The sequence below is a fragment of the Coffea arabica genome, chromosome 2e (assembly GCF_036785885.1).
Source record: "Coffea arabica cultivar ET-39 chromosome 2e, Coffea Arabica ET-39 HiFi, whole genome shotgun sequence".
NCBI lineage: Eukaryota > Viridiplantae > Streptophyta > Magnoliopsida > Gentianales > Rubiaceae > Coffea > Coffea arabica.
This window is the reverse complement of record NC_092313.1, coordinates 24,005,134-24,021,145: the sequence shown is the minus strand read 5'-3', so window position 1 is coordinate 24,021,145 and position 16,012 is coordinate 24,005,134. Positions and strand designations below refer to the sequence as shown.

At 34.8% G+C, this 16,012-nt stretch overlaps 1 protein-coding gene across 1 annotated transcript; it reads left to right on the top strand.

Annotated features, from left to right (window-relative positions):
- The first annotated feature begins 1,112 nt into the window (after positions 1-1,112).
- On the top strand, positions 1,113-7,591 carry LOC113732067 (very-long-chain aldehyde decarbonylase CER1). The gene is made up of 10 exons (XM_027257671.2): positions 1,113-1,270; positions 1,538-1,761; positions 2,639-2,871; positions 3,045-3,264; positions 4,243-4,618; positions 4,725-4,832; positions 4,988-5,188; positions 5,754-5,849; positions 5,942-6,115; positions 6,800-7,591. Exons 1-10 carry the CDS (start codon positions 1,211-1,213, stop codon positions 6,965-6,967), a joined length of 1,860 nt encoding a protein of 619 aa, XP_027113472.2. The 5' UTR covers positions 1,113-1,210; the 3' UTR covers positions 6,968-7,591.
- The last annotated feature ends 8,421 nt before the right edge of the window (positions 7,592-16,012 follow it).

Below are 16,012 nucleotides of genomic sequence, written 5' to 3'. Positions count from 1 at the left end.
GGGAGAGGGGGGCCTAAGGAGGCTGTGGTAGGGGGTTAGTGGGTATACAGACCCAACTAGACGAAGAGAGTGATCTGGCACAACCCTTAGATTTTTTTCGCTGCAGAACCCTCACCTGCAACCCAAGGAGGGACTTAAGCCCCTCCCTAGTGGCCACTGAGCCATTGGGGTACTTTTTTTTGGGGATGGGGTCGGTATATATGGATAGAATAAACAGGAGGCAGATTATGTTCGAGCTGTTCTACACCAATGAAGTACATAGGGTAAAGTAAAAGGTCTTCTTTTGTGGTGTAGTTGAATGTACTTTGGCTAAGAGTCAAGTGAGTTTATTTTAGGAATGAGATCAATTCCAACAAGAGATTGGCCTTCAAAATCGGATAAACTCCACTTCGTATTCTCGAACTTATATCACTTTTTCAATTTTGCACCGTAAACTTTAATTTTGAATACTTTACATTTTTTAAACTCTTAATTTTGAACACTTTGCATCCTAAATTCTCAAATTTATCCTATTTAAATCTAATTAATATCAACTTTAGCAAAATTAAGGGTATAGACAAGGATAATGAGTCACAAGCAGTCAAAATGTACCAAGGTATCATAACAAAAATAAAATAGTGCATTATTATTAATTTGTATCATCTTTTATCTCGTTAATTTTGCTAATAATATTAGTAATTGAGACCTTATAAATCAATAATAATGTACTAAAGGTGGTAAAAAAAAAGTTAAAAGATTGCAGTTAGAACAAAACGGGTACATTGTCATTAATTTTCACAAAGTTGTCATTAATTTTCACAAAGTAGTCATTGATTGGACTTAAATTGGATGAACTTACGAGTTTAGGTTGCAAAGTATCCATAACTAAAAGTTTAAAACGTAAAACGTCCAAAATTGAAATTTAAGGAACAACATGAAAAAATAATACAAGTTCAGAGGTTTACAGTGGAATTAGTCCTTCAAAATCGTTCCTAGTGTCACAGTTGAACTCATAACTGAGTCTTGGAGTGTTCCACTCCCACGTGATTAGTGTTGCCCACATTTGATGGCTGCGACAAATGCCAACACTTCCACAAATGATGTTTATAATTCCATTAAAAAAACATTTCGAACATTGATGTAAACCGTCGTCTCCAATGCGAGACCCCTATTTAAGGCCCAGAAAAGAGCTTGTAATCATCCCTCACACAAAGAGCAAGAAGCAAAGAAAATGGCTACAACACCAGGTCTCCTCACTGACTGGCCATGGACGCCTCTTGGGCGTTTCAAGGTTCTTCTTTTCTCCTTCCACAACATGAAAATGTTCATTCTCATCTTTCTCAACTGTGAATAGTTTTTTTTTTTTTTTTCCAAGTTCTTGTTCTTTTGCTTATTCCATTTCGATGCATGATGACTTTTTTCGCTGTGGATTGATGGAAATCTCTAAATCTCATATAGATCTAAGCTTCAACAGCGTGTAAAACTATGGACTTAGATTTTTCATACTACTCTACTTTGTTCTGGCTGCATAACTGTTGTTGTTTTGGTTGATATGAAGTACGTGGTACTGGCACCATGGGTGGCTCATAGCATTTATTCATATGCTACAAAAGGCGAAAGCGAGAGAGACCTCACAAACCTTCTTATACTTCCCTTTCTTTTGTGGAGGATGCTTCACGATCAAATCTGGATTAGCATTTCTCGTCACCGAACAGCTAATGGCAAGAACCGGATTGTTGACAAGACCATTGAATTCGAACAAGTTGACAGAGAAAGCAATTGGTCCGTTCTACTGTTACTTAATTACTATCTCAATCTTTTCTGATCTCCTAATTACAAATACCTTTGTTTTTTTCATTCGTTGTTAAGATCGAAAAGAGAAGAAAAAATATATGGAGAAATATGATTCCAAGAAACCACTTCGTTCTTTCTAATGGTCAGGAAAAAGTTGTTTTCCATCCGTTGGAATCCTCTGTGCCACTATTCGGTGTCAAATTTAGTGCCAATTTCACTCATCACGTGATAGTAAAAGAAATTTAAATAAACAGCACATGACAAATTAAATAAACAGGATATTTGACATAAATATAGAAGTAGCACTGAATTACTATTGAAAAATGGCATTGAAGATCTCGTGTGGTTTTCCATCAAGTTCAGAGTTCTAATTCTATACTTGGTAGTTAGGAGTGAGAGGGTTTTTTTTTATTAAAAAAAAAAAAAAAAAAAGATTCCAGGAGTCTTGGGTTCTAATGGGGAAGTTGCCTGTAACTAGGTGACGATCTCTATGTTGGCCATGCACATGTGAATGATTGGTAGATTGATCCTAGGAAAACACAAGCTGCTATTTAAAATGCTTAAAACCCTTGTTAACTGTGACTTGTCTCTGAAAAACATACCTCAGATTTGCATATCTTCAAGATCAGATTCCTGGAATATTTACTTTTATATCAATATCCACCCCTTGCATTTGGGAGTCGCAAATTTTTAATTAGTTCTATACGTTTCAGGATCACAAGCATGGTTAATAGTCTATGAATTAAAATAAATAAACCTAGACATTTTATTTTATGCACAAGATATGAATTTGGATGTATTAGGAATCATATTAGTACACTCATGTAAAGTTGGTACGTATTGTTTTTCTGCATTTTCCTCTCAGGGATGACCAAATAATATTTAATGGAATCCTACTCTACATCGTCAACAATTTGTTGTCTGATGCTTCTCGGCTGCCGTGGTGGAGGACGGATGGTGTGATCTTGACCTCTCTGCTTCATAGTGGTCCTGTGGAATTTCTCTATTATTGGCTTCACAGAGCACTGCACCACCATTTTCTCTACTCTCGTTACCATTCCCACCATCATTCCTCCATCGTCACTGAGCCCATAACATGTAAGAACACACTATCCAAAAAACAAAAAGTATTTTCATCAATTCTTTTTTTTTTTTGTGGAAATAGTTGATTTCTTTTCTTGCAGATATTAATGAATAAAAAGAGAAATATGGTTCTATTAATCTTTTTGAAAAAAATTTTTTTTTTTTTTGGTTGTGGTGGTGGTCTGCAGCCGTGATTCATCCCTTTGGAGAGCACATAGCGTATTTTTTGCTGTTTGCAATTCCAATATTGGCAGCAGTGTATACTGGAACTGCATCGCTTGCGTCAATGTTCGGCTACATCACATACATTGATCTAATGAACAACATGGGACACTGCAACTTTGAGCTAATTCCCAAAAGACTCTTCTCCATCTTTCCACCTCTCAAGTATCTAATGTATACACCCTCGTAAGTGACCTCCAAATCCAATCAAATCCCTGGTTTTTTTTGAATACACACTTGTAAGTGATCTCTCAAAACACTGTTACAGTATTTTTTTTTCAAAAAAAAAAAAATCATCTGAAATAATCTACTATTCAAACACGCTCTAAATTACTATGCAGCATGGCAATGATAAGAAGAGATTTTCGAGAAAATAATGTGTTAGATGTTTGGTGCTTTCTGTAAATTTGGATGACGACAAAGAGCCCCCTCAAAAAAAAAAGTTGGCAATGATAAATTATCATCACATTTGGCTTCAATAGTACCATGAATTTTGCGATATACACCCTCGTAAGTGACCTCCAAATCCAATCACATCCCTGCTTTTTTGGATCCCCCTCGTAAGTGATCTCTCAAAAAATTGTTACAGAATTTTTTAAAAAAAATTATTCAAAATAATCTACTATTCAAACACACTCTGTATTTCCACGCAGCATAGCATGGCAATGATAAGAAGAGTTTTGCGAGTACATAATGAGTTAGAAGTTTGGTACCTTCTATAAATTTGGATGACGACAAAGAGCCCAAAAAATATATATATATAGTTGACAATGATAGATTATTACAAATTTGGCCTCAATAGTACCGTGAATTCTAGGGTACCTTGTCAAATAGCATGCATTGGGCATAGGTTAAATCCCGTTTTAACTTAAAAACTAGCCAAATACATACAAATTGAACATTACAAAGATCTCATGCTCTATGGAAGTCAAATGATTATGAAAAGCAAAACGGAATCTTGCTTTAGAGAATGTGAAGTAGAGATGAACAAATTTTTTTTTTTAAATATTGCTTTAATGATTTTAAAGGATTTCTTTTCTCTTGTTTTTTTTTTTTTTCCTTTTGGAGATTTTATATACTATATAGAGACAAAAAAGAAAGCAAAACTGAATCTGCACTACGACCAGCTAACTAGTAAGGCATCAACCTATGTTGTTACAACAGGTATCATTCTCTGCATCACACTCAATTCCGAACAAATTACTCTTTATTCATGCCCTTCTACGACTATATCTATGGTACCATGGACAAATCCACCGATTCGCTGCACGAAACTTCATTGCAAAGAGAAGAAGATGCCCCAGACGTGGTGCATTTGACCCATCTAACAACCCCACAATCCATATACCATATTCGTCTGGGATTTGCTTCTGTTGCCTCCAAACCTGAAGGTTCCACATGGTACATTTTGTTGATGTGGCCAGTTACACTTTGGTCCGCGATTATTAATTCCATCTGCGGCCGTACCTTTATCTTAGAGAGGAACAAGTTAGAAAAGCTCAAGTTGCAGTCTTGGGCAGTACCAAGGTACAATGTGCAGGTAAGATCAACTTAATTAGTTGAAATGAGATGGTTTATTTGTGGGATTTGTTTGCCTATATCAATTTAATTTAATTTAATTATTACTCTTCATTTTTATTAAATAGTACTTGAAGAAATGGCAATCCCGAGCAATTAATGGCTTGATTGAGAAGGCCATACTAGATGCTGAAGCAAAAGGCACCAAGGTGTTGAGTCTCGGCCTGCTTAACCAGGCAAGTTTAAGGGCAAAAGTCAATAATTCCTCTCATTATTTTTATTGAGATATTGTTTAATTTTCTTTTCTTTTCTTTTCTTTTTTTGGTGTGAGGGGATCTCATATATACATTATTTGCAAGTTAAAAATATATGAAGAATTTACAATTTGCAGAGAAAGGAAATGAACAAAAATGGAGAGTTTTACGTGCGAAGGTACCCTAAGCTGAAATTGAGGGTGGTGGATGGAAGTAGCTTGGCAGTTGCCACCGTCCTTAACAGCATTCCTAAGGGAACCACTGAACTCCTCCTTATTGGCAACCTCACCAAAGTTGCTCGTTCTGTTGCGTTTGCTTTGTGTGAAAGGGGTATTCAGGTTTGTTGTTTCAACCTTCTACATGTATCAGTACATGATTATCATAGATGGCCCTTATCTAATGTCCCTCTCACACATATATGGCCCTTATCACACAAGGGACAGGACAGCAGAAGAAACCTATTCTAAGGCCCCGTTTGGATTGTTATTTTTGGAGTTTTTGTAGAAAAATGTGTTATAATGATTTGATATATGAAAAGTCAAAAAAGGTGATTAAAAAAATAAATTTATGAAAACGTTAAAATTCTTCCTTAGAAATTGCAATCTTTTGTTTCTATAGAACAAGATTTTGTACATATACTAGGGGAAAGACGAGTTGGGTGGTTCTGACTTCTGAGAGAGTGTGCGTGTATAAGTAAGAGGTCTCGAATTCAAAATCTTTCACTTACACTTAAAACAAAAAATTAATGTACATATGTACGAACTCATTGACAGCTGTTATGCATGTGACTTGCATCAAGATCCTAGTATAAAGATTTTAGGTTTCACATTTGCATTTTAAGAGATATTTGTGACCTAAAACACTTGGATATCTTTCTAAAACAATTCAATTTGGTAACTTCAGGTAAACATTTCATCCCAATATGGGTATGAAAAGCTTAAGCAAAGTGTTGCTTCCCAAAGCAACTTGGTAGTACTGTCCAAGAGCGTGGCTTACAAGGTAGGCACGTTTTGTACGATATATGTTTGTAACCGAAGTCCTTGCATATTATTAATTGATGACAACAACATATGAATTGAATGTGGTGTTAGACTTGGTTGGTTGGAGATGGATTGACTGAAAAGCAGCAGCTGAATGCACCAAAAGGGGCATTATTTATTCCTTTCTCGACTTTTCCTCCGAAGAAAGTACGCAGGGACTGCTCCTATCTGCATACCCCCGCAATGCTGGCTCCCGCCTCCCTCCAAAACCTTGACTCTTGCGAGGTTGGTAACTTCTTTTACTCACATTTAACTATTTACTAGGGGGTGAGGCTGAGGCAGGCACACCCTCCGTGTGTGTGTGTGCATATTTTAGGGAAAAAAATAAATAATAAAAGAATATATAGTTGCAACGAAAAAAATAATTATGAGATATTTTTTTTATTAATGTTTGTAGGAAGACCTTGGATAATCATAGTAGTAATAGTAAATGAGTATAGCAGTAGCAGTTATATAAACATCATGAAAATGTAGAGCATGACTTAGTTGTATGTTATTCTTTCATGTAAGGATAAGATTGGAATAACAAATAATGACAAATTTTTTTAAACATCAAATCCATTGCTCAAGCATTATATATAGAAAAAAGATATAATTCTAGGATCAAACAGGCATGCCTAGACAAATAATCAAAGTATTTTTGCTAGTTTCATTAAAGGCACCAATAACTAGATTTTTTTTTCTTTTTTACTTTCAATGATCACCAATATCATTTGTGACGCGATTAGCACGTTCCAAATAGTCGCTAATCAAACCAATATTGAGCAAAATTTCTTTGTGTTAATAATATTATGTGAATTAATCCATATATCCATCTAAAATTCACACTCGATTTGATTCTAAGTCTTTGTGGTTTGTATGATAGAATTAATAAACTTGGTTTTGTTGTATGTATGCATTACCGCACAGAATTGGTTGCCAAGAAGGGCACTAAGTGCAGTGCGTGCAGCTGGCATAGTGCACGCATTAGAAGGATGGACTGAGCATGAATGTGGAGAAAACATGTTGAACGTTGAAAAAGTCTGGCAAGCTGCCCTGAAGCATGGCTTCCGACCTTTGGGGTCTCCAAGCAATTGATCTTTCTCTTTTTAATTAGAACATACATACATATGTGTTAGTCAATGATTTGAAAACCGGACCGAACCGGCCGGTTCGACCTGTTGAACCGCGAACCGGCCATGCCTCTGGTCCAATTCAATTAAAAACTCAAAGAATTAATTGAACCGATCAAAATCGGTCAAGAACTGATTGAACCGGAAAAATCGGGAGGTTCAACCGATTTTATTAAGTATTTATTTTTTAAAATAAATATTTTAGTTTTATTCAAAAAGTTTAATACTAAAATGAATAAAAATTTATTAAATCTTTGAATCGGGGTCGAACCGGTTGAACCGATCGAACCGTGAACCGAAAGGTTTTTCAATTCACTCTTCGATTCGGGTTTAAAAACATTGGTGTTAGTTATCCTGACCTATTTCTCAAGAAGGCCCTTTAAGGTCAAATTACTTAAGCTAGTGAAATATTCCATATATGCTTTGATGAAATGTATTATTGTATTAGTCCCGGAGAGAATTGTTGGCTCCAAGAAAGCCTAGTCATATTATAAAGTGTATTTTGGCCCTTTGGCCATATGTAAACCTTTTGTCGGACTATGTTTTGGCCACTTTCTTCTTAATGTTTGATTATTCAGGATACCAACCACTTTAAGCTTTCTTAATTTGTGCTATATATCAACTTTACTCCAACTGCTTCATGTTTCTGTTTATTAAATTTGTTGAAAATCAGAGCAAAATGATATCAAATCAAATTAAAGTGTGAGGCTTAAGGTTGTCAATCAGAGTAGTTCATTAAACCTACAAATTAAAATGAATTTTTTGTCATTAATTTGAGAATTAGTCTTATATACGCTAAAAATTGAACGAGTGATTAATAAGCAATAAAAACTTCATGTTACAAGCGTCATGGACTATTCGACTGGTTAATCGATGCCTGATCCTAATTGGTTGCATAGGTTGGGCCAAATCGTTGCATTGTTACTCAACAACCCTCTTCAACTACTTCCCTGATAGGTTTATGGTTAAATGGCTTCTTGCAGGTTGAAGAGGGTCGAGTACAGAGAGTAAACTAAACCTATAAATTAATTAATCTACATTTTCTCGAGGGGAAGGAAAAAAAAAAGACATGAGAGGTTATTGTTGTTGTCTCTTGAAGATAAATTGACATAACCAACAGGGGTTGGTCCGAGTGGTAAGCGGTTCGGATTCGCTTAAGCAGGTCTCGTGTTCGAATTCTAGTGTACGCAGACATCCTTGTTGGGAGACTCATCCACCATAGTCAGGTGCACGACGCGGGTCGGGTCCGGATTAGTCGGGGCAAAGCTTCGGATACCGGGCGAGCAACCAAAAAAAAAAAAAAGAAGATAAATTGACATATAAAACATCACTAGTACAGATAAATAATATAGAATACGAAAAAACTTACTTCTTCATATCATAAATTTTCAACTTAAACTCGGCCTAGTTAGTATAAAATTTCAAATTCATATATAAAAATTCGAACTACTTGGACGTGCATGCAATAATGCATAGCTTGCTTGAATTCGACTTAATAAATAAACAATTTAAGTTTCTACGTAACGGCTAACTTGATAAAAGAAAAAAACAAGTGCTGACACGAAAAATGCCCAGCTTGATTCACTTCATATTTACCCCTATACGATTTGTCACCCTTGCAAGACACTACTAAAATAGTAGTAGTAGTACAGAGAAAGATACGTCTGCCACAGTAAAACATCAAAGAAGTCGCAATGACAGCTTTTTCCCCGGTAGGCCTGGGGATCACTAGCAATAGCGTGTTTTCCAACTGTGGTGAAAGACTCAAATGCCAAAGGGTCACAGCCAATTCATCCAGATTCCACACTTTTGGTGTCTGAAACAGATGGTAGTAGAATACGGCATTGATTAAGGTTTGTTGTCTGGAGTCTCTGGACTCTGCATAGGAGGTTGAAAGTTGAAGGTGATGGACCAACCAAACCACATGCTGAGACACATATACATCATAATATATCGAGTACCTTCTTTCACTGCACAATGCTCAGCCATTTAATGAAACTAAGCAGTATAAATACAAGTTTCTAGAGCTGGAAACAGAGAGTTACTTTAATTCTGTATGCATATATCCTCCCCAGGAGCAGGACCCCCCATCACTAAATGCCCAACAAACTCCAGATATTTCCAACATATCCGGGATGCCATTTATACAATTAATTTCGAGCTTCATATTCTCTGAAAATGTCTTTTTTTTTTTTTTAATCTCACCCTATGATTGTAAGAAGTCGGCGAAGTACATAAGAAAGCTTTTCTTTTTTGGTGACAGAAAGATTTTTTTTTTTTTTAAATCTGAAATAATTCACTGGACTCTTACATAGAGTTATCTATAAACTTAATTTCATTATGTTGAGGACATAAAGTCGTGATAATTTTAATGGGCTTTTTTTTTTTATCTTTGAAGGACTCTTCTTAGTAAGAAATTTAGAAGAAAAAAAGACAAAAACAAACTATAAATCCGCAGTTGTCACTAAAAAAATTTAAAAGAAAAAAAGAAACACAAGAAAAGAAAAGCTAAAGAAATACACTCTCAAATTCTACACGTAAAAGGTAATGCCCAAAATACCACTGTTTTAACGGAATCTCTGTGTCAACGAAGAATTCAAGAAAACTATTTTGATGTTCCAGATAAACAAACACTGCAACTTAGCCCATCAGTTGTCTCGTGAAATTGATCGACTATTTCGTCGTCGTGCCCTAAAGGAATTAATCCAAGCCCACAATGATGATTTTGGTTGAATTGTTGAATCCGCAGCCCAGAGCCGACTAGTAATCTGATAAACTCCACCTGAGATTTCTAACTTTGGAGGTGGGTTCCTTTACAGAGTGATCTACAGGAAATTACAGGGTAGATTAACACCAGATATAAGAACTGTGCAAATTACCTGTTTAAGCTTTTAATTTGGATAGTTACTTTGTTTAGAGAATTGCTGATGTTTGGAAGAAGCTTTTAATTCTTTTGCTGCTATCATATTTGGAGATTCAGGAATAAGCTGGAATTCAGAGGTCATATTTTCCCTCCTTGCTCGTGGTGTATGATCCGATATTGAGAGATTTGAGATCCATTCTGTCTCGTTGGAAGCCAGCCAGTTCCCAGCCTAGCGGATAGTTTTGCTCTGATCTTGGAGTTGGAATTTCCAGTTATTTGCTAGTACGTAGATTGCATAGTGTGTGCATGGTATGGTATACGTCTGTCTCGTGTACACTTTCTTGCAGATTAATAATGTTTGAAATTCAACCAAAAAAAAAATTTCTCCAAAAACTGATTAAGATGGAAACTAGACAACTTTGCATGTAAGACAAGTTCAAGAGAATCTGTCGAGAAATCAAAGCCTGAAACCTTTTTTTTTTTTTAATGAACATTTATGTTTTCTTGTTGTTCACTTTCATATCCTCAACAAAGGTTCCAAGAATCTACTTAATTGAGAGGTGTCCTCATCGGGACATCTAGATGGAAAGTACTTATTTAATAACATAGTTTTCCATATCAAGTTTAATTAGTCACAAGATTTTTTAAATCATTTTTAAGTAGTCATTTAATTACACAATACTCACATTTATTGCCCCTTCTGCATCAAAATATTTTCTAGATTTAACTTTATTTTTTGAATAACTTGAACTCATCTTAACAAGTGCCCAATTAACATACATGATGCACCCAATCCATCAACAACCCATATTGGAACAGGCTTTCTGATCAAGAAAATGATGATTTGAACAAAAATACAGGTTGCTCTGTTAATCGAATGATGAAAAGATATTAAATAGTTAAGAATAGGGCTGCAAACAAATCAAACTGCTCGTGAGCAGACTCAGTTAAAATTCGACTTGAATTTGATCAATATCGAGCACGAGTTGAGCTCAAGCCAATCAACTTGAGTTCAAGGGTAGAAAAACTCAACTCGTTAACTTGCAAGCCGTTTGATTTTATATGTGTGTATGTGTGTGTGAAATTACATATTATCTATATATATATATTCCTAAGCTCAAGCCGATCAACTTGAGTTCGAGGGTAGAAAACTCAACTCGTTAACTCGCAAGCCGCTTGATTTTATGTGTGTGTGAAATTACATATATATATATATATTTCTAATATTTTATTATTTATTAAAAAAATACTATTTTATTTATTTTGTTAATAATAAAATAATTATTATTTTTTATTTTTTAAAACTCTAGTAGGCTCAAACTCAATTTCAAATTGACTCAAATTTGAGAGTTCATCGATCTCGAACTCAACCTTTACAATGAGAGCTCGTCGAATTTGAGCTTGGTAAAATCGAATTGATACTCAATTTAATTAGATCAAAATTCAACTCGTCTTGACTCGTTTACAACCGTAGTTAAGAAGAATAGTTTTGGGTCCAAATGAATCAATAGGTTCTATGTTTCGGATTGGCGTCTTATCATTTCACCCATGAAGCACTAAATATTCCATGTGACAGAAATCGAAAGTAGGTCAAGAATGGACGGACTCGTAGATATATTCCATAGGTTTTACCAGAAAGTTTGTAGCTCGAATTCTGAAGCAGTACAAGTACGTAAAGACAAGCATCTTCAACCTTCAAAATCACACTATATAGAATGGATTAGATAATTACGACAAAACAATGGAAGGTCAAATTTCTGAGTGTAATCTAAGTTAGTTAGTGGATTTTGAATCTGGTGTGGTGTTCAATTCCTCAATTCTGTGTTTCACGTTAATTACTAAGCCATGAATTATTAGTGGTTTAAAAGGAAAGAAATCCGTCAATCTTTACACTGGTATATAGTTTGCAAAATGCAGTGCAAACAAGAGATGTCCTAAGCAGAAATACTGGAGTCTGAGTATTGGTTGAGGGAATCCCGTCTATAGAATTACTTTTGTTCGTGTAGATTATTGCTTGAATGCTTGTGTTCGAATTGCAACCACTCTGGTACGATGAGTCATGCCCCCTATTCTTGTCCACATTTCATAGCTTTACCATGTGAAGACGCAAAAGATCTTTTATACCACTTTTTGTAATACTATTTTCTATTTCAACATCTATTAATTCACTATATATTTTTCATAAACATCATATTTTAATAATTCTTTTTCTTGTCCTTTTAAGTTCTAACACTACCAACAGAGTATAATACAAAAGATTATAGATTAAAAGGAAAACTAAATTTTACTAAAAAAAGTGAGTTTTTAATGAATTTTCTATTATTTTTCTATTATATATTGTTATTTAGTCTATTATCTTTTGTGTTCTACTTGTAAGTAATCTTTGAAGCTTAAAAGGACAACAAAAATAAATAAAAAAGGAAGTCGAACAGAAAATCATTTGCGAAACAACAAGTCTATTTTCCTTTCTTTTTTTTTTTTAAAAAAAAAAGGGTCTATTTTCCTTTCCAAAAAATGGGACGAAATTTGTACTTGTTTTCTCTCGGGAGGTTGGGCGCACTAATTAGAAGCATCATTTTTTAATTTCTAAAGAAGTATCAATACATATCATAAAGAAGCTGCGAAAAAGAAAGATAATCTGTATGTATGTATTTGCAGCTAGGCAACAAAGCGCCTGTTTTCACAGAACATCACGTTAGGATCTTGGTCAAAATGGAAAGAAATGGTTCTGAGAAAATACTTAGAAAATGAAAGAATATTAGGGGAGAAGAAGAACTTGTAGTACTTGCGATCACGTGAATGCAGATGACGAGGGACTTCACTTCTGCATAATGGGCATGTAAAATGGTGGGACGATTCAAACCATTTATCGATGCATTCGACATGGAAGCAATGGTTGCATTTGGGCAGTTGTCTGTACTTCTCATCACCATTTATGTCGGCGAGGCACACCGTACAATAATATAAGCATTTTTTCTTCTTCGTAGTTTTATCTGAAGAATTAGAACGGACGAAGGTTGAAGATAAGAATCGCAGACTTTGATCCCCGTGAAACCATTTGATGAAGACCAGACGGCAGATGGAGATGATGCTGAGAAATAGAAAGTTGATAATGATCTTGCTTGCGGCCGCCATGGCTATGGAGTTGGAGAATTTTGCTTTCAACCCAAGTACTGGACCATCCACGCCGCGGCCTTTTCTTTTCTTCTTTGCCTAGTCGTCTTAGCTCATTTTGTTTGAGTTGCTTTGTTATATATATATATATATATATAGAGGGTAGTGATTTTTTAGTATATTTTTTTGAAGGTAGATTCCTGAGAATCCAATTAGTTGTACATTCTTTGAAGCAACACCAATTGTTTGTTCATGTAACATTAGATGGTATACAAGCAAGTTAAAACAAAACATGTATTATATTATCTCTTCATTACCAAAATGAACTCTTCAGGATAGCAAGCCGTGGTCTTGATTAATCTGTTGCATGAAAAATTAAGCAGAACGTAACGAAACAGGGAAAACAAAGTCGGATTTCGCATCTTTTTTCACTTTCTCCATCAAAATCTCCTCCTTCATTCAAGAAGAAAAGTTGGTGCAAGGTGGTGATCTTCGTGGCTGATATTCTCTCTTGCTGCCGAGATGACTGATGTGTACTTCCAAGTGGATGTAAAACAACTCATTGATATTTGAGATTTTTTTTAATATATATAAAACAAAAATTATGAATTTAATTAATTAAGATCATGATTAGAGAGTAGATGCAAATTGTTTGGATAGTGGACGACCCTGGTGGTGGTGGTGGTGGTGGTCCAACCTTTTGTTTGGAAAACTAGAAAGAGCTTTGCCAAATTTCAAGTAAACCATTGCTTATGTTTGGAGATTGATCCATACACACGACGGCCAAGTATTACCATGACTGACATCCCATGTACTGAAAGCAAAAGCATGTTCTTGGCGTACTCCAATAATAAGCCAGAGAGAGGACGTAGATCCCTTTGAAGCCTGGAGGGATACTGTGGACTCAAGCCATGTTTGCTTTCTCTGTGGGTCAATTTATTTTTTGAAATCTTGGTCTGTCAATTTGTGTCTTATAAGTTATCATTATGTGATTAAGCCAAAATTGTCCTAATATTAATTGGATAGCTAAAAATAATTAGCTTGTGACAGACATTTATAAATAAATAAAAAAAAAGACAGATTGAGCAATGTCAGCAAAGCTAGTTTGGGAGTTTGTGAGAAGAGAAGAAGTGAGAAAAGTTACTAGAGAGAAGAGAAGAGAAGAGAAGAGGGTCTTTTGATCATGTTTGGAAGTTTAACCATTCCACACTTGGGAATAAGACCTTGGTGTTCTATACCAATTGCAACTGCTCGTAGTGAGAATCCCATTCAAATGTCCCTCGAGCAAACAGTGAACGAACCTTACCAGCTGACAAATTGAGTCAATCCCTATACATTGACAACCAAGAAACTTAACATATTACTATGGATGTCACCCCCTTTCTATATATTGTGCTAATCTATTACTGTTTGGAAAAAAAAAATCAACCTATTTATCTTAGATGTATCATCATTCATCCATAAAAAAAAAAATTAATAGGAATCCCAGTATGTCAATTTTTTTTTCATTTTATAACAAATGTGTTAATGCATATTTAACTCAAATTGTGAGAAACGAGTAAAATTAGATACCTTTTTTTTTATATCATTACGTCACTCCTGTAATCCCTCCCTACCTCCCAAACTTAACAGCGAGGTTCAAACCCTAATCTGTGAGATGAAGCATGAAGCCAACAACCCTGACGGCTGTTGGTTAACTTGGAGGCCTCAAGGCGTATAAGAATTAAGAACTACATATCAATTACGTAGAAAGAGAGCTTTTTCTTTGAAAAAAATATTTGATCTGACTGTACTCCATTTTTTATTATTGCTTTATTTATAATTCATTATCCCTATCCTTTCCTTCGCAATTGGGTGAAACCTTCGCCCATTCACAAAGTTTAGTAGCAGTATTGTACGACTTAGCTATCAAGTTCACAAATACCGAAAAAAGCAAACCACCAAAAGAAAATATTAGAAAGGTGAGAGTGTGCCTGTCTTGTTATAAAGGTAGTATAAATCAATACAAACAAAAGCTACCAAATAAATAGATATCTCGAGTTGTATAGTCTACTTCACTGTTAAAATCTGTCGAGATTCATTTTATTTTTTCAAAAAAAAAAAATGATCCGAGGCCTGACAAATTATATATTTTACTCCATTTCGAGGTGAATTAGTAATTTTATATTTTTATTACATTATTTTTTGACTCGGTTACACTATATTTAAATTTTTGTTATATTATTTTTCAATTCAATTATACTAAAGGACAAATTTGTGGGAAATAGAACTTGTAAGGCCCATCCGCGTGAAATACATGATCTTCTATGAATGACATGACAACCATCTTTATCCATTTTTCTTCTTTTTTTTTCCCTTTGGTATTTAGATGAAATAGTAGCCTGTATGTTTCAAGGGGCTAAGGTGCGTAAAAAGTGAGTGAGCTCTCGAAAAACCATGGGATACGACATACGAGTCATATGACATTTCTCATTGAAACTGAGTAGAAAATGTTTTATTTTCTCTTAACAATTTTCCTATCTCTTTGGGAATTTAAGAAGGTTGTTTTGCTTTACATTTTCACAAATGGAATCATAGCCACATTGTTTTTTTTTCCTTTTTTTCGTGGCGTGAAGGAAGTTGCGACATACATGAAAAGTATTATGCTGTGATAGCATCTATATGATTCGATGCTAGATAGAACCAACGATACTCGAGTTTCTTCATTCCAAAATAATTCATTTAATTATATTCCTAGTCACATCTCAATACTTCTATAACATCCCTGTTCTTAAACACGATTTCTGCTTGTGGAATCGAGTGTGTGGTTCATTATCATCAAGAATCTAATTTTTTCCATTTAAAAAATACTCTATGTTATGAAATAATTATAAGATGTGGATGTCCATTTATATTCTCAAGAAAGAAGATACATGTATTCTCTCCAGGTTCATCATTGGTACATTGGATGAACCTATTTATGGATGTACTTGAAGTACTAAATTCATGTATTAGTATTTAATAGGGTTCATGTACATTTGATCTTGGATTACC

Excerpts from the sequence above, each read along its gene's own strand:
- LOC113732067 (XM_027257671.2), top strand. The coding sequence starts at position 1,211 with ATGGCTACAACACCAGGTCTCCTCACTGACTGGCCATGGACGCCTCTT. Across the intron at positions 4,833-4,987 it reads GTCTCGGCCTGCTTAACCAG|AGAAAGGAAATGAACAAAAA; the intron begins GCAAGTTTAAGG and ends TACAATTTGCAG. Across the intron at positions 6,116-6,799 it reads AAAACCTTGACTCTTGCGAG|AATTGGTTGCCAAGAAGGGC; the intron begins GTTGGTAACTTC and ends ATTACCGCACAG.